At 46.3% G+C, this 19,027-nt stretch overlaps 1 protein-coding gene across 1 annotated transcript in view; it reads left to right on the top strand.

Annotated features, from left to right (window-relative positions):
• LOC124711355 (glucose dehydrogenase [FAD, quinone]-like) overlaps positions 1–19,027 on the top strand; it is a 108,171-nt gene that overhangs the window by 67,568 nt on the left and 21,576 nt on the right. Inside the window, exon 4 of the mRNA XM_047241391.1 lies at positions 4,826–4,938. Within this exon, the coding sequence (XP_047097347.1) occupies positions 4,826–4,938 (113 nt within the window). The remainder of the gene's footprint in view (positions 1–4,825; positions 4,939–19,027) is intronic.

A 19,027-nucleotide genomic window follows, 5' to 3' on the forward strand; every position in this document is an offset into this window, starting at 1 on the left:
TCAATGGGCATGTAAGGGAAGCAGTGGTTGAGAAACGAATGAGACAGGGTTGTAGCCTATCCTCTGTCTTATTGAATATGTACATCGAGCAAGCAATAAAAAAAATAAAAATAAAATTTGGAATGCAAATTAAAGTCCAGGGAGAAGGGATAAATACTTTGAAGTTTTGCCGATGACATTGTAATTCTCCCAGAAACAGCAAAGGACTTGAAAGATCAGTTGAACGGAATGGACAGAGCCTTGAAAGATGGACATTGACAAAAGCAAAACAAGGATAATGGAATGTAGTCGAAATAAATCAGGTGATGTTGAGGGAATTATTTTAGGAAACAAGACACTTAAAGTAGTAGATGAGTTCTGCTATCTGGGGAGCAAAATAACTGAATGATGGTCCAAATAGAGAGGCTATAAAATGTAGACTGGTAATGGCAAGGAAAGCGTTTCTGAAGAAGAGAAATTTATTAACATTCGAGTATAGATTTAGGTGCCAGGTAGTCTTTTCCGAATGTATTTGTATGGAATGTAACTATGTATGTATGTGGACGATAAATGGTTTAGACAGGAGGAGAACAGAAGCTTTCGAAATGTGGTGCTACAGAAAAATTCTGAAGATTAGATGGGTATATCACATAATTAATGAGGAGGTACTGAAGAGAATTTGGGAGGAGGGGAATTTGCGGCACAAATTGACTAGAAGAAGTGATCGGTTCGCAGGGCATATTCTGAGGCATCAAGGGATCACCAATTTAGTATTGGAGGGCAGCGTGGAGGGTAAAAATCGTAGAGGGAGACCAAGAGATGGATACAGTAAGCAGAGGCTGAAGGATGTAGATTGCAGTAGTTTCTCGGAGATGAAGAGGCTTCCACAGGATAGAGTAGCATGGAGAGCCACATCAAACCAGTCTCAAGACTGAAGACCACAAAAACAGAAACAGCTGGAACACAAGCTCAGAGGAGAACATCGGCAGTGATCTTGTTGAGGCACCCGTGAGAACAATTGTCCGACGAATACAGTTGGGACAATTCGTGTAAGATTTCTGCTACGGCACGTTTCTGCATCTGCACAAGTTGTTCGCTATGATTAGCTGCTGCGAGAGTAAATCCTAACACTGCACTCGGTGTTTCGTTGATTCCTGGAGGAAAGATTTGCTTATCTCATATCATTCTAAGATGTCTCGATGTCTCAATGGAGGTTCTCTCCACAGATCGCAGATTCCAACATACCTTTTTTCCAACAGTTAAAGTAAATGTGGTCAGGGGGTTGCTACTATTGTAAGAAAAGGAATGACACCTCATTTATTTGTTAAGTAAGGAAAACACTTATATATCCAACGATATGGAAAGTTAGTGCTATGCGAGAGACATCAAAATCCATGTGCATACTACAGTCACAGTTTCTAATCAAAATGTCGAGGACCGCAACTATTACATGCTTTTCTTACAGAAAGTTATTTGTTACCGCAACAAACGTCGCAAAAACATTTCTTGTTTATTCTGTTACGCCACTTCTTTCCCAGATGGCGTTCGTAACCTGCGGCCAAGCAAGAAGAAGGCTGTCGTTGCATTCCTCTCCAGAAGTTGTAAAGGGGCCAAGCTCACATGACAGAAATCTCTGTCCTGACACTAAAGTATGTTTGGTTACCACGCATCTACATCCGCTGCCGACTGCAGGGGCTGGAATAGTATTGACGCAGAATAGTACGAGTGCAATGGGGACCCCGATTACGTCGTTGATGGGTCTGGTGCTGCACCGCTTCCGGAGTCTACGTGGATCAATAATTATATCCTGTCACAGTAAGGGAGGGTGGAGCGAACATGAATACTGTCCACCCCCACCCCCTCCCCAGCTATAAGGTAACTGTCATCGTCTGCAGATAGCAACCAGTACACCACGTCAGCTGGATCTGCATCACATTCAGATCTTTACTCACCATGCCCATGGTCATTTTCACATATTCCATCAATTCTACTGTTAGCTCCTGCAACGTTCCAATTTTATCAGCCCTGTGGTGTGCCACTCACTTGCAACTTTATTCTTATTTGCTACTTCTGTTACCTGTCCCAGCGGATAGTCTAACTCGAGGACACTGTCAGTACCCACGGCCTTGAAGACTGTCTTTAGCAACCTGCCACCTGCATCCAACCATTTTCTCTTACGACGCACCAGCGTGTGTGGTACCAAATCTACAACTTGGCGTAACTGCTCCCACACTCGTTCACGGGTGAGATGTAATCCCTGGTACTCCCCTCATGTTTCCTCCTACATTCCCTTTTTCTTGGCCTCAAGGAGTGACTCAGCAAACGTCTCTTCCAGCCTCAATGGTTCGTTCCTCACTTCCCAAGCATTGTACACTATGTGATTCAAAAGTATCCGGAGACCTGGCTGAAAACGACTTACAAGTTTGTGGCGCCCTCCATCGGTAATGCTGGAATTCAATATGGTGTTGGCCCATCCACAGCCTTGATGACAGCTCCCACTCTCGCAGGCATACGTTCAATCAGGTGCTGGGAGGTTTCTTGGGGAATGGCAGCCCATTCTTCACGGAGTGCTGCACTGAGGAGAGACATCCATGTCAATCGGTGAGGCCTGGCACAAAATCGGCGTTCCCAAACATCCCAAATGTGTTCTATAGGATTCAGGTCAGGTGTGTGTGCTGGACAGTCCATTACAGGGACGTTATTGTCGTGCAATCACTCCGCCACAGGCCGTGCATTATGAACAGGTGCTCGATCGTGATGAAAGATGCAATCGCCATCCCCGAATTGTTCTTCAACAGTGGGAAGCAAGAAGGTGCTTAAAACAGCAATGTAGGCCTATGCCACTCAAAACAACAAGAGGTGCAAGCCCCCTTTATGAAAAACGCGACCACACCATAACACCACCGCCTCCGAATTTTACTGTTGGCACTACACACGCTGGCAGATGACGTTTACCGGGTATTGGTCACACCCACACCTTGCCATCGGATCGCCACATTGTGTACCGTGATTCGGCACTCCACACAACGTTTTTCCACTGTTCAGTCGTCCAATGTTTACGGTCCTTACACCAAGTAAGGCGTCGTTTGGCATTTACCGGCGTGATGTGTGGCTAATGAGCAGCCGCTAAAGCATGAAATCCAAGTTTTCTCACCTACCGCCCAACTGTTATAGCATTTGCAATGGATCCTGATGCAGTTTGGAATTCCTGTGTAGTGGTCTGGATAGATGTCTGCCTATTACACATTGCCAGCGTCTTCAACTGTCGGCGGTCTCTGTCAGTCAACATACGAGGTCGGCCTGTACGCTTTTGTGCCGTGCGTGTCCCTTCATGTTCCCACTTCACTATGACATTGGAAACAGTGGACCTAGGGATATTTATGAGTGTGCAAATCTCGCGTGCAAACGTATGACACAAGTGACACCCAATCACCTGGCCACGTTCGAAGTCCGTGAGTTCCACGAAGCGCCCCATTCTGCTCTCTCACGACATCTAATGACTACTGAGGTCGCTGATATTGAGTACTTTGCATTAGGTGTCAGCACAATGCACCTAATATGAAAAACGTATGTTTTTGGGGGTATCCGGATACTTTTTATCACACAGTGTATGTAAATTTCACCGTCCAGTGGCGCCTGGTTAAAACGATGTCCTCCTGGCTAGGGAATAGTACCCCTAGTTCCAGTTGTTGATTCTGCAATGCACCTACCCCTTTCCCATTGACGAGGTTTAGTTCCGCCAGAACTATGAGGTGCATCATAATCGTCCTTGGCGATAGCGCCAAAGAGGAAAGGAAGCCACAGTCTCCATCCCTCTTTTGAATAGACCGAATGCTTGTGATCCATCTACCTACACATTATGGACTATATAAATCCTATCGCTGCGTTAACACACTATGTCTTACTTAATTCCTTACTAAATAAACTCCTTGCCATGCCTGTTGCTACAAAGTACAGGAAAATGAATACAATAATTTCTCAGTATTAACAATCAATATCACAAAGAAAATAAGAAATATTACAAGACCAAGATACAACCTTTGTCAACGTTTCCATTGTATACCTTATTTACTACACAATTAATCAAATACAAGGAACATCCTCAAAATACCATGACAGATTACCAATCTATTTTCGCGACCTGTGTCTGTACGGCTTTTCGAGTGCAGCCAGCCGAGATCTCCGTATCCGTCGATCCGGTATCCGTTACTTTTGTTCGCTGTTGTCATATCGCTCTGCGGACGACAGTTACAGCCGCTAACATAATTATAGCAATTTGTTTTGATCATGTGCTTTTTTTCTGATCTTTTAAACACTATGGATAAGGATGTTTGCAGCTACTAGCGAAAGTGCGCAACAAAGCTATGAGGCCATTAATATCCTGCAAGGCGAATTCAGTACTTCCGGTTAAAGGCAAATGTACAGAGTAATTCATTACTGTACTACACAGCTGTTGCTGCCGAGGCCATATTGGCAAGCGGGGAACAAAATGGTTCAAATGGCCCTGAGCACTATGGGACTTAACTTCTGAGGTCATCAGTCCCCTGGAACTTAGAACTACTTAAACCTAACTAACGTAAGGACATCACACACATCCATGCCCGAGGCAGGATTCGAACCTGCGACCGTAGCGGTCTCGCGGTTCCAGACTGTAGCACCTAGTACCGCTCGGCCACACCGGCCGGCTAAGCGGGGAACAGCGAACCGCTATCATCGTCGTCATTTCCTGTATCAGCCAGGAAGTGCTTTGATCATCTGCCCGCCCCTGGCACCAGGTGCAGAGAGACCTGGGATAGGGCATATGGGTATGTCTGTTGCTGATGAGATGTCGTTGCTGGTGTTGCAGGCTTCATGGTGGCGCAGGGAACCACACGAAGAGGATCCCGCTGCAGCACATCCAAGGCCTTCCTGAGACCGGCGCGCCTGCGGCCCAACCTGCACGTACTCACCTACTCACAGGTAACCCTTTCTCTACCCTTGTCTACACCCGAATAAATTCAGAAGAAGAGCTGCACAGTTACTGACACATCTGGCCATTAGGTAAGTGTTGAAGGCACGCTCATTAAATTCCAGCAGCACAGTTTGCCAGAAAAAGACATTGTGTACTACGCTGATTCTAAAATAGTAGCTATAGAATTTACTGTACTTGACGTCAGCGTTTGTAACTGTGTAATGCGTGGTTCTCCCTGAGGCGACACAATATGCGACTTGGTATGTGATGTGACTCTTGACTCGATGAGGAAGTAAACCGCACCGGTGGAGCCCATGGAAATGTAGTTGAGGCGACTGAACTGGTTATTCTTTAACGACAGCGAAACGTCGATACCATTCTCTGTTGTCGGAGTTGTTCTGGTTGCTCCACACAGCTGTATCATACGGTAAACGGGAAGGGGAATTTCGGGTCATCTCGTGTGACTAAAAAAGAAAAAAAAATATGTGCTACATCTGCCTCTGTAATTTCATGTTCTCCGCTATGCTGTCTTCCCAATTTTTCTCATTCATATTTGAGGGGACCATTGAGAGTTGTTTTTGCGTCTTATAGTCTGATATCACTGCTTGATAATGAACTGGTTTTCTTTTTATTTTAGAGATTAAGTAAAACACACCACTTGTTTTGAAAAGTTTGCAGAAGAAAGTGTAGTCGCTGGCCAGTTACTGTTTCGTACATTTTAAGTCATATAATGCTGTGTACAAAATGTAGCTTACGTATCTAAATACACTCCTGGAAATGGAAAAAAGAACACATTGACACCGGTGTGTCAGATCCACCATACTTGCTCCGGACACTGCGAGAGGGCTGTACAAGCAATGATCACACGCACGCCACAGCGGACACACCAGGAACCGCGGTGTTGGCCGTCGAATGGCGCTAGCTGCGCAGCATTTGTGCACCGCCGCCGTCAGTGTCAGCCAGTTTGCCGTGGCATACGGAGCTCCATCGCAGTCTTTAACACTGGTAGCATGCCGCGACAGCGTGGACGTGAACCGTATGTGCAGTTGACGGACTTTGAGCGAGGGCATATAGTGGGCATGCGGGAGGCCGGGTGGACGTACCGCCGAATTGCTCAACACGTGGGGCGTGAGGTCTCCACAGTACATCGATGTTGTCGCCAGTGGTCGGCGGAAGGTGCACGTGCGCGTCGACCTGGGACCGGACCGCAGCGACGCACGGATGCACGCCAAGACCGTAGGATCCTACGCAGTGCCGTAGGGGACCGCACCGCCACTTCCCAGCAAATTAGGGACACTGTTGCTCCTGGGGTATCGGCGAGGACCATTCGCAACCGTCTCCATGAAGCTGGGCTACGGTCCCGCACACCGTTAGGCCGTCTTCCACTCACGCCCCAACATCGTGCAGCCTGCCTCCAGTGGTGTCGCGACAGGCGTGAATGGAGGGACGAATGGAGACGTGTCGTCTTCAGCGATGAGAGTCGCTTCTGCCTTGGTGCCAATGATGGTCGTGTGCGTGTTTGGCGCCGTGCAGGTGAGTGCCACAATCAGGACTGCATACGACCGAGGCACACAGGGCCAACACCCGGCATCATGGTGTGGGGAGCGATCTCCTACACTGGCCGTACACCACTGGTGATCGTCGAGGGGACACTGAATAGTGCACGGTACATCCAAACCGTCATCGAACCCATCGTTCTACCATTCCTAGACCGGCAAGGGAACTTGCTGTTCCAACAGGACAATGCACGTCCGCATGTATCCCGTGCCACCCAACGTGCTCTAGAAGGTGTAAGTCAACTACCCTGGCCAGCAAGATCTCCGGATCTGTCCCCCATTGAGCATGTTTGGGAGTGGATGAAGCGTCGTCTCACGCGGTCTGCACGTCCAGCACGAACGCTGGTCCAACTGAGGCGCCAGGTGGAAATGGCATGGCAAGCCGTTCCACAGGACTACATCCAGCATCTCTACGATCGTCTCCATGGGAGAATAGCAGCCTGCATTGCTGCGAAAGGTGGATATACACTGTACTAGTGCCGACATTGTGCATGCTCTGTTGCCTGTGTCTATGTGCCTGTGGTTCTGTCAGTGTGATCATGTGATGTATCTGACCCCAGGAATGTGTCAATAAAGTTTCCCCTTCCTGGGACAATGAATTCACGGTGTTCTTATTTCAATTTCAAGGAGTGTAGTTTTTAACGCTGAAAATACAGCCATACCTCTTTCTCTCATAAATATGGGACATACTGGAATGTTGATGGTGTTGAGACAGCAACCAGCCACAAATTTATTTTCAGTTCCTTTATTCAAAGGGTATCGTTACCGGTTTCGAATCGTTGTGATCCATCTTCAGACGGTTCATGCTGTCATTACAACGTTTTTTCACAGATTAATTGTCCTAAAGTATAAATAGTACATAATTATAAGCACGCCACACAGTTTGTTGCGTTATAGATTTTCATTGGATGTGACTTACGTGAAATGTCGGTTTGGAGTGTTTGTTTTCAATACAGATGTGAATACATTTCCACTCCATTCTTATCAGCATTCGGGAGGACGACGGTTCAATCCCGCGTCCGGCAATCTTGATTTAGGTTTTCCGTGATTTCCCTAAATCGCTCCAGGCAAATGCCGGGATGGTTCCATTGAAAGGGCACGGCCGACTTCCTTCCCCGTCCTTCCCTAATCCGATGAGACTGATGACCTCGCTGTTTGGTCTCTTCACCCAAGCAATCCAATCCATTCTTATCATTTCTCACGCAAATTTACGTGTGCAATGATAAGAATACTGTGAAAATCTATAATGCAACCTGCTACGGTCGCAGGTTCGAATCCTGCCTCGGGCATGGATGTGTGTGATGTCATTAGGTTAGTTAGGTTTAAGTAGTTCTAAGTTCTATGGGACTGATGACCACAGATGTTAAGTCCCATAGTGCTCAGAACCATTCGAACCATTTTTATAATGCAACCAGCTGTGTGGCGTGCTTATAATTATGTATTATTTATATTTTCGGACAATTAATCTGTGAAAAAAAGTTGTAATGAAAGCATGAACCGTCTGAAGATGAATCATAACGATTCGAACCCGGTAACGGTACCCTTTGAATAAAGGAACTGAAAATAAATTTGTAGTTGGTTGCTGCCTCAACACCATCAACATTTGTCTTTAGAGAACAGCCGCGGTTTCCAGCCATGTCATCATATGACAAAATTGCATACTTGGAATGTGTCGAAGACGAGGCTTACGCTGAAGAAATGGGATTACTGGGTAAAATTCCTGTGGCTACCACTGGTAAACCATCGACCTCGCATAGAAAGATAGTTACCCCGTGATTTTCTGAAGAAGAATTACCGGTTAAAATTCTTCCGGCTACTATTGGTGGGCCGTGGTCGTTGGGTGGAAGCGAAACGGGCAGCGCAATAGAGAGGAATATTTCTCAAAAATATTACTGTCCGCAGAGTTGGTTTCCTCGACGTTGATTGTATTCCTCGCCACATACGACAAATAAACATCTTCCAGCTGTATACGATCCTTTATTTATAGGGACACGAACGGTTTTGTGATATCAGATCGTATCTCCAGGTGTACAAACGTCTTATGTACACCTGAGGATGTGATTTGATATCACGAAACTGGTTCTGTTCCAACAAATAAACGTTAATATACAGCTGGAAGTGATTATATTTCTCAAATACGGATTACTTCAGCTGCGGCTGACCACACCATTGAACTACTTGTGTTCCTCGCGCAACGCGACTGCGTATTCACTCCTTCATGGCGGAAAGCCACGAAGCCGGTAGCGTATAACAGCTTTCTGTATAAATTTCATTCATTCTTGGAAATCTCAGTTACTTCAGGGACTTTTCTTCTAAAAATATTTGTTTCATTGGCCAGCACACGTGCGCTGTTGAAATCAATGTCATGCCCGTAGTTCTCCTGTTGTTCCGGTACAGCAGGCTTCACACTTTATTTTCAGTGCGTGTGGGGTTCGTTTTCCTCACTGCATTCAAAGCACTTCCTGTTTCCCCTGTACACACCCTGCCGTAGCCACATATCTGTTCACAGACTCCCACAGCGTGGAAGTAATTCGGTGCGTCCGTCTGGCGTCGAGAAAGTCTTTTACAGGGTGCGGCAGAACCGACTAAGCAGTTTTAAGGTGCAATAAAAAGTAAATCTGGATTTATAGAGAATAAATGTTTTTATTTTCTAAATTAGTACAATATACCATTTTACATTAATTTAGTTTTGAAAATGATGCCCTCAAGATGGCGGCCGTCAGCATCAATACATTGTTGTAGACGATTCCTGAAGTTTCGAGCAGATCTTGCATACATATCGCGGGGTATGGCACTCATCTCCTCTTTTAACTTTGGTAGGGTGTGAGAGTGGCTTTTGGAAACCTCTTCCTTGAGATATCCCCTGAGAAAGTAGACACAGATGCTCAAATCTTGTGACCGCGCAGGCCACCCGACATCACAACTCAAAGAGACGAGGCGTCCAGGAAATATTTCTCTCAAAACAAGTGAAATTCGTGCTGCGTGAGCAGTAGCTCCATCCTGTTGGAACCACAACTCTCCCAGTCCATGTTCTCCAACAATCTCGTCCATTCTGGGTTGCAGAAAATTTTGCAACATTGAAACATAACGTGTGGAATTCACTGTCACGGTCACTCCTTCCTCCTCAAAAAAGTAAGGGGCCTACCACGCCAAACTGTGATATGGCACACCACACTGTCACTTCAGGAGACTGTTGCGGTCTTTCATGGATAATTCTGAGGTTATTTTCAGCCCAATACCAAAAGTTTTGCTTATTCACGCACCCACTAAGATGAAAATGTGCCTCGTCACTACTGAAAAATTGCTGTAGTCTGCTGGACGTAATTCTTGAGCAATCACTATTTTGATAGGATGGAACTTCAAATTGCACTGCAGAATCCTTCTCAAACTGCGGTCTGCAATCCCCAATGCAACGGCATGTCGTCGAGCAGAACATTGCGGCGGTTGTTGAACTGCTGTTCTCATCCGCTGCACATTTTTTGGTGTTCCGATGGATCTGCGTCGGCCATGTGTATCTATTGTTAGTGTGCTACTAGTTTCCTCCGACTGCCGAACCCAGGACCGAATTGTGTTTGCTTTAGGAACGGTATTGTTGTGTGGACTGTTGAACTGTCTCCGAAAAGCTCATTGTGTAGGGATTACAGATCTGTTGTCTTCATAATAAGCGCGAACGACAAAACCACGATGTGCACCGATCCAGACCATGTTGGCTACTGAAATGGGGTCAACGACTGAACAAAGGCTGGTATTACACTATCAAATTTCATTATGAAAGTTCATACGTCAAATATTTATGTAAAAGAAGTTTGAAGGTATAATAGGGCACTTTGTCAAATCTCGTCGGTCGTCAAGTAAATTTGATCAAATCTAGGACCTCGCTGTAGATTTGATCATAAAAGTCGCTTTTCTTCTGTTCACTACAATGTGACATGTTACCACGTGGAGCGCTAGCATCGCTGCAGCGTTCTGTCATCTGTAGCGTGTTTATAAACATGGCCAGTAAATACAATTGGTGTGTGTCGACAACTACAAAATTAATAGAGATGTATAAGGAGAGATGTATAAGGAGGTCATCAAGAGACTGAAACCAAACAGTTCAGTTCCACCTAGGCTATATGGACTGCCTAAGATCCACAAGGAAAATGTGCCATTACGTCCAATTGTGAGTAACATTGGAGCAGCCACCTACGACCTAGCAAAATTCTTGGCATCTTTGCTCAAACCAATGATAGGCAAGTGTGCACATCACATAAAGAATTCTGGTGATTTTATCAGTCGACTTCAGTCACTACAACTGCAAAGTAATGGCTTATTGGTCAGTCTTGATGTGGTTTCACTGTTCACAAAGGTGCCTCTGGTGGACTCACTACACCTCATTGGCAATATGTTTGGTGCAGACATTATAGCGTCGTTTGAGCACGCTCTCTCCTCTACATATTTTATATTTAACACCGAATTTTACGAACAATCTGACGGTGTCGCCATGGGGAGTCCTTTGTCTCCCCTGGTGGCCAATATTTTTTGGAGGATTTTGAGGAGAGAGCACTCGACTTTGCCACTTTTAAGCCGACAGTATTTTGGCGGTGCGTTGACGACACTTTTATATTGAGGCCTCATGGTCTTGACCGTCTCCAAGAATTTTTACGTCACATGAACTCCATACATGAAACCATAAAGTTTACCATGGAGATAGAGAAAGATGGTTGTCTGCCATTTTTAGACGTCTTGGTGCGACGGAAGAGTGATGGCACACTTGGTCACTCGGTGTACAGAAAGCCCACTCATACAGACCTGTATCTGCAAGCTACTAGTTGCCACCATCCAGCACAAACAATGGGCGTTCTCAAAACCTTAATCCATCGTGCCCATACCATCTCTGACAGTCTTCAAGCGGAACTGCAACACCTGCCAAAAGTATTTCTGAAGAATGGCTTTTCAACTAGGTAAGTGAACAGGGTGATGAAGACCTACAAACGACGGAACAAGGAAGAGGAAGAGGCCTTCAGGTCGACTGTTTATCTACCATTTATTGGGAATATTTCTTCACAGATAGGCAGAATATTGAGAAAGTATCAAGTGAGAGTGAGCTTTAGCCCTCCTTCCAAAATTTCATCACTGGTGGGATCCGTTGAAGACGACCTGGGCCTGCGTAAACCAGGTGTTTACAAAATTCCGTGTGAATACGGCAAATCATATATAGGACAAACAACACGAACTGTGCACGAACACATTGTGGAACACCAACGGCACACTCGCCTTCTCCAACCCAACAAGTCCGCAATCGCCGAACATTGTATTTCCACGGACCATTCCATGAATTACAACGACATAAAAATTTTGGCCCATACATCAAACTTTTGGAGCTCGATTATCAATGAATCTGTGGAAATAAGACTGTCTGCAAACGAGACTCTCATCAATCGAGATAACCGTTATCAGCTAAACTCTGCTTGGAATCCTGTTATAGATAAACATCGTAGTCGACGTAGTTATCTGCATAAAGATGAAAATCGAGCTGATACCGATACGCCAGGCTTTCGCAGTGGAGGGCGCGAGGCGCAGCGCACGGAGCCGTTATGAACGCGCACGCTGAGCAGCGCATGCGCAATGTCACCTCAGAAGGCTTTAAATAGCGGAGCTCAGCGCGCACTCGCCTGTGATTTTAATTGTGTACTGCCTTGAGGTTCGCCGTCAGTGTTACGTTGTGTGCTATGCCATCCGTCAACACCTTTATGCTCCAGTCATACTGTGCCTTGTGTCCTTTTAATCGTCGCAGTGTGTGGCTTTTTGTGTGTGATACTTTTAAACAGTTTTTTATCTCCGTTTTACAGTCACCCCGTTTTTTTTTTTGTATATTGCCTTCCATGATGTTCTCCCTTTTTTATATCTATGTTCGCCTTCTTCTCTCCTTGCTGTTTTTAAATGTCTTCTATTGTTTTGTTCTATGTCTTTCGGCTGAAGAGCAGCGCATATGCTGCTGCCAGCCCGCCCCGATGGGGAATTGAAATACAATAAAGAAAAAAAAAAAGCGCACTCGCCAGTACTACTATAGTGGCACTCCCCTGAAGATGGCCAGAAGACTCTGCGCCGAAATATCGTGGCAGGACGTTACTGATATCCGGCAGTTCTCCCGTGTTTTTATGCAACAATCAGTACGTCGGGAAAGCTTTAAACATCACAACAATAGAGATGTATGTAGCTGATGAGGCACTTTACAAAGTGAGGCACCCTGGATAAAATAATAGATTAAGAAGATTGGAAACCTCCTGTAGCAAGTAATTGGAGTGTTACAGTGAGCCTGTCTTCTGCAGATATAGCAGTTCTTAAGTGAGTATTGTGCTTTGTGATATGAGGATACACTCCACTGAACAAATACTGAAATGTATGCTTATCCATTCTTATGTAATTTATGTACGACTTGACGTCCTCCACTTCAAGCTCACGTAACAAGTTTTGTTGAATGCTTTTATCGTATCGTCGTAAAACACACGGCTTCATCCAGGTACGTTTTCTTTTTTTTCTCCGCTTCTCTTCCTCATGTGCACACAGTGCAATTGTGGTACATGCAACTGCTGCAGTTAATAACAAGTTGTTGTTGTCAGCCATCTTGAACTTTGACGAAAAATATGATGACAGTGTAATACCCCTTTTTAGCGCCACGTCAAGGATCTTTGTCAAATAAATTTGACGAATATGTGATCATATCTTTGATCAAATCTTTGACAAACAAATTTGATAGTGTAATACCGTCCGAAAGCAGACCACGAGCAACTGCCTACCCCCACCACAGCCCAGCAGTAATAGACAGAAACTGCTTAGTCGGTTCTGCCGCACCCTGTATTTTGTTCTGACTGAAAAATGAGATCTGTATGCAATTCTTCCGTAGAACTGTACTGGTGCGGTCAGTATCTCCAGGAACTATGCAATCCTTACAGAGAGTGAAGGTGGTTCTTCGTCCTCCGTATTAGCACAATTAATATTTCGTTCGAAACTGCTGTCTATGGACAAATCATTGAAGCTATTGAGCTTTATGTCTTATTTAACAAATCCACAACCGTTTGTTATTATGTCTTATACTGAAGGCACGTGAAGACATAGTGTTGAGCACTCCTTGTTTCTCGGCTGTGTGGCTATGTTAGTAGGCTATATTCTCAGAAACAGCCCAGTCACGAAACTAGTGCCAAGTCGGTACCGTAACTGCTGCTATAAATCCGTGGTGTACTGTTCAAGAATTACTATTTAAAGTTCGGCCGCAACTGCATATCCCAAGCTCAAACGGATAGTCATGTTCATACTGAACTCACGAACTTTTGTTACTAAATCACGTTATTGTCAGTCTAAATTTCCCAGTGACATTCGAAACCTTCCTAAACTGCCCAAGTTGGCTGCTGGTAATGTGATTGTGAAATGGAAACGCAAAGGAACAACACCGCTGAACCAAAACCAGGCGGTTCTTATGTACTGACGGACAGGGACCGTCGAATTTTGCGGGAAAAATCGCATAAAATCGGCGGAACATTTCACTCGTGAGTTCCAAAGTGCTACCACCAGCCCCACTAGCACAATGTCTGTCCGTAGCGACTTAAAAAGAACGCGGTACAGTTGTCGAGCAGCTCCTCATAAGCCTCTCATTTCTGCACGCAATGATAAGCGACGCCACTTGAAGTGACTGATTTGCAGTGATGAATCACTCTGAACCCTGTGGCAATCCGATAGAAAGGTCTGGGTTTGGCGAATGTCTGTAGAACATTGTCCGCCACCAGTAGTGCCAACAGCGAGGTAGAGAGGAGGTGGTGTTACAGCATGCGTATGTTTTTCGAGGTGAGGAAGGGGGGGGGGGGGGAGAGGGGAGTGCCTTAGGGTAACGCTAAATGCGGAAGAACGTAAACACCTTTCGAAGCGTTGTGCACTGCGGACAGCTGAGGTACAGTTCGAATATGATGACCGTTTGCGTCATAATTATAATGCGCCCAGCATAAAGCAGTATCTACGAGCTAATGGTTTGTGGACGATAACATTCAAGACACAAAAGAATTAAAGACATTCGCTGCCAGTGGTCACAGATTTAAATCAATGGGGAAAGTTAGAAATTTGTGCTGGACCGAGATTCGAACCTCGGCCTCCTACGTACTAGGCACATGCGCTGACCACTATGCCATCTGGATACAGTGCTCACTAGAACTGCCGGCCTACCCTAGCACGTCTCCTGCCAGACCCAAACTCTCAACCTACACACACACTACTGATGTAGTGCTTCTTGCCCATTATCCCCATTACGCGGGCCATTTCACAAGTTCCCGTAAGAGTTGAGCTTGGTGTGCATCTGCACTGAAGGGATCATTGTCTGTCCTGGCCGTAGTTACCCCAGAGAGGTCCATAAAAATGTAGACACTCTTTGATAGTAAGTATTAATGGAACAAAATGAAACACCGTTTCAATTCTGATTTTATGTGTTCAAAGTGACCGCATTATCAGCCAAACAACGTTGATACCGCTGAGCTGTTGCCAGTGTGATAGCTGCACAGGACGCCTCGACGGTTTGTCATAACTCGTTCAGTGTACCTGGCTTCTGTTGATAAATTTCAAAGTCCCCCATAGGTAGAAGACAAGAGGTGTAAGGCCCGGAGATCGTGCGGGATACTCAACAGCACCTCTTCGACCTGTCCTTCGTCCAGCTACATTTTCACCCAAGTAGGCTCTGACATCTCTATGGTACTGAGGCGGAGCGCCATCTTGTTCTCGGTAAAATCTTTCATTTCCAAATACTACTGGGATGGTAGGTAAAATCGATAGTTGCAGCGTATGAAGATACACGTCATCAGTTACTGTACTGTGATAGAAGAATGGACCAATCAAACCGCGCGATGACAGACCACACAACACGTTAACACCCGGCAGATTAACGCGTCTGTCCACGTGAATGTGAGGATTTTCAGGAGCCCTGTCCACGCAGTTCTGGCAGTTTGCAGTACCGTTCAATTTGAATTGCACCTCGTCAGACCAGATAACCATCCCTGCAACTTGTTCATGCTCTTGAAGTATGCCTTCAAACCACCCGCAGTACTCCATCCTTCGATCCTGGTCGTTCTCAATCTTAGCATGCACCGATCTTGGAATGTACACTTTCCACTTTGCGGCCTTCAGAATCATTTTGATCGGCTTACCCCACTTTCACGAGCACTCTGCTTCATAAATTGAGGTGACTTAGTAAAATATTGCAACAAAGCTGCACTGCAAGCTGGACTTGATGTTTTTGGTCGGCCAGACCTTTCCTTATGCACCTCCTGAAGTGTATCTTCGGTTTTAAGTTTATTCCAAATACCATTAACTGTTGTACTTGTTGCTGGCTGACTTCCGTACACATTATGCCACTACTTTGTATCTCCATCATCTTTTACCACTTCCAGTACCACTTGCGTTGCTCAAATGACAATCTTACTTCATTCATTGCTGCAGTGCAGCTGGTGGAAAACGCGCACCATGAGCTATTAAGAAAACAATAGACTACGCTACCGCACAAAACTGCAACAATATGTCATTGTGTTCCAAATAATGTCTATAGTTTTCTGGAACCCTCTATATATGTGGCATGTGTTCTTTCGGTCATGTCCAAAAGAACAGACACGACATGGACAGTAACAGTCTTGAAATAGAGTGGCCTCTCCAGAGTACCTATCTGACACCAGGAGAACTCTTTGGGATGAGTTAGAACGTCGACTTCAATCGACATCCCAGCATCCAACCTTCTCTGCTTTTGGCTAAGAGGAACAATGGGCTCTCTTGCCGGAGATTCGAGTGCTCGCTCGAGCATGGGTGTGAGTGGTGGTGGTGGTGGTGGAGAGGGCTGTATGGGCGCACGACGGTCTTCAGCGCCCGCTCATTAACAGATTGAGACGGGTGTCAAGAAAATACTCAGAACAGTAAGATAAAACAGAACGTAAAACACAGGTAACAAGGTTGGAAAAATATGTGCCTACCCACACCGAAAGTGGGACGAAGCATGCCGTCAGCAGTAAAACATGGACAACACAAGAAGAAAGCGGTAGAGGGAGCTAAAACAATGTAGCAGATGGAAGTGGCTGGCTGACCGCAAGGAAAAAAAGGGAGGAGCCAGCCACTTTGCAATACCCTAAAACCTCCAGCCTAAAAGTTTAGGCCAGGGTCCAGACACATCACAAAACTTTAAAACCCTAGACATCACGTCTCATCATTAGCTAAAACACAGGGCAGATCCCCATCAACTTGTGCTTCTGCCCTTGCATCACGGTATAAAATGCAGTCTGTTAAAATGTGCCAGACAGAGATATGCACACCACAAGCATCACAAAACGGGGGATCCTCCCGCCGTAATAGAAAGCTATGTGTGAGAGGACAGTGCCCAGTCCGAAGACGCGTGAGGGTCACTTCCTCCAACCTGAGCAATCGGCAGGAGGAACGCCGTGGCCGAGTTGTTGACTTCAGCAACCGCAATTTATTGGCCGTCACCTCCCACAACTCCATGCACTTCTTGTGGAGCGCAGAAATGACAGACTGCAAGGGAATAGGAGACTGGACCACATCCTGCTCTCTGCAGGCCTCCTTGGCAGCCCGATCGGCCTGTTCATTGCCCCATACACCTACATGACCAGGCACCCAGCAGAAGGACACCTCCTTACCCCGCCGTTGGAGCAAGTACAGTTGGTGATATATCAGCTGGACCATATCCTCAGCTGGGCACAGATTCTGCAATGATTGTAAGGCACTAAGAGAATCGGAGCAGAGGAGAAATCGACTGCCCCAAACACGATTCATCTGCTCCAGTGCCTTCAGCATCGCGTGAAGTGTTGTCCTTAGCGTTAAGTTAGTTTAAGTAGTGTGTTAGCTAGGGACCAATGACCTCAGCAGTTTGGTTCCTTAGGAGTTCACACACACAGACATTTTGAACAATGGGCTGCTGTAATTCTTGAGTTTCTCCCGGCGTATTTGATAAGCAAAATATCCACGGGTGTACTGTCGGTCTACAGGGTCCAACGGGCACAATATTTCGGCGATCATACATGTAGCCATCATCAGGTGAACTGACGGACTGAGCTGTTGTGAACGTGCCGGCACGGAGATCCGTACGCTATGGCTGCTCAGGGGGAACTGGGTTCGGTCGCGGCGGCGGCGGATTTAAATACCCTCCGCCCGCGGCGCTCTCCCTCCACCGTCCGCGCCCCGCGCCACGGTCGCGCGGTGGAACAGATTGCGACGGCGTCTGAGATGACATCGGTGTGATGGCTCTGTCCGCCGTGGTCGTCACAACTATACGTTTCCTCGATTTACTCTTGATTAACCCGATCGCTGGTTTCCAACCCTTGCTAAGATTATAGCCACAGTCACGGTTTATGAGGTCGTAATTGGTGCGAATTTCGATGGCCTCTCTAACAACGCTGTCCCAGTATCTCGACGTCTGTACCAGAATACTCGTGCGTTCATACTCCATAGCGTGATTTTCCGACAAACAGTGTTCAACAACCGCCGACTTGCTCAGATACATCAGTCGAGTGTGCCTCTGGTGTTCACGGCATCGATCCTCGACAGTACGCATCGTCTGATCAATATACGACTTGCCACATTGACATGGAATCTGGTACACGCCGGCCTTCCTCAAACCGAGGTCATCTTTGGTGCTCCCCACCAGTGCACGTGTTTTATTCGGAGGACAAAACACAGTTCCGACCCGGTGTTTCTTCAAAATGCGGGCGATTTTCCCCGAGAGTGCGCCTGTACATGGAATAAACGCAGTGCCTACCTCCTCCCTCGTGATTTCATCCATCTCTACAGGTTGTGCTGTAGTGGTTGGGCGGAGAGCACGTTGAATCTGCCACTCTGAGTACCCATTTTTTCGAAATACAGTTCTCAGATGTTCCAATTCCTGGGGTAGACTCTCTGCGTCAGAGATGGTGCGCGCCCTATGTACTAGAGTTTTAAGTACCCCACTCCTCTGTGAAGGGTGGTGGCAGCTGTCTGCGTGCAAATACAGATCAGTGTGCGTTGTCTTCCGATACACCCCATGACCTAGGGTGCCGTCAGCCCTTCTCTTGGCCAAGACGTGAAGGAAAGGTAATTTACCCTCCGTTTCAGTCTCCATAGTGAATTTGATGTTGGGGTGTATGGAGTTTAGATGTGTAAGGAAGTCAAGGAGTTTGTCCATACCATGTGGCCAGATGACGAACGTGTCGTCCACGTAACGGAAAAAGCAAGTAGGTTTCCATTCGGATGACGACAGGGCTTCCTCCTCGAAGTTCTCCATGTACAAATTCGCTACCACCGGTGAGAGTGGGCTACACATGGCGACTCCCTCCGTTTGTTCGTAGTATTCTCCATTAAAAATAAAATACGTGGAAGTCAAGACATGCCTAAAAGTTCAGTGGTCTTCTCGCCAAACTTCTGACTAATCAATTCCAGTGACTCTCGCAGCTGGCCGGTGTGGCCGTGCAGTTCTAAGCGCGTCAGTTTAGAACCGCGTGACTGCTACGGTCGCAGGTTCGAATCCTGCCTCGGGCATGGATGTGTGTGA

This window comes from Schistocerca piceifrons, chromosome 8 (assembly GCF_021461385.2).
Source record: "Schistocerca piceifrons isolate TAMUIC-IGC-003096 chromosome 8, iqSchPice1.1, whole genome shotgun sequence".
Lineage (NCBI taxonomy): Eukaryota > Metazoa > Arthropoda > Insecta > Orthoptera > Acrididae > Schistocerca > Schistocerca piceifrons.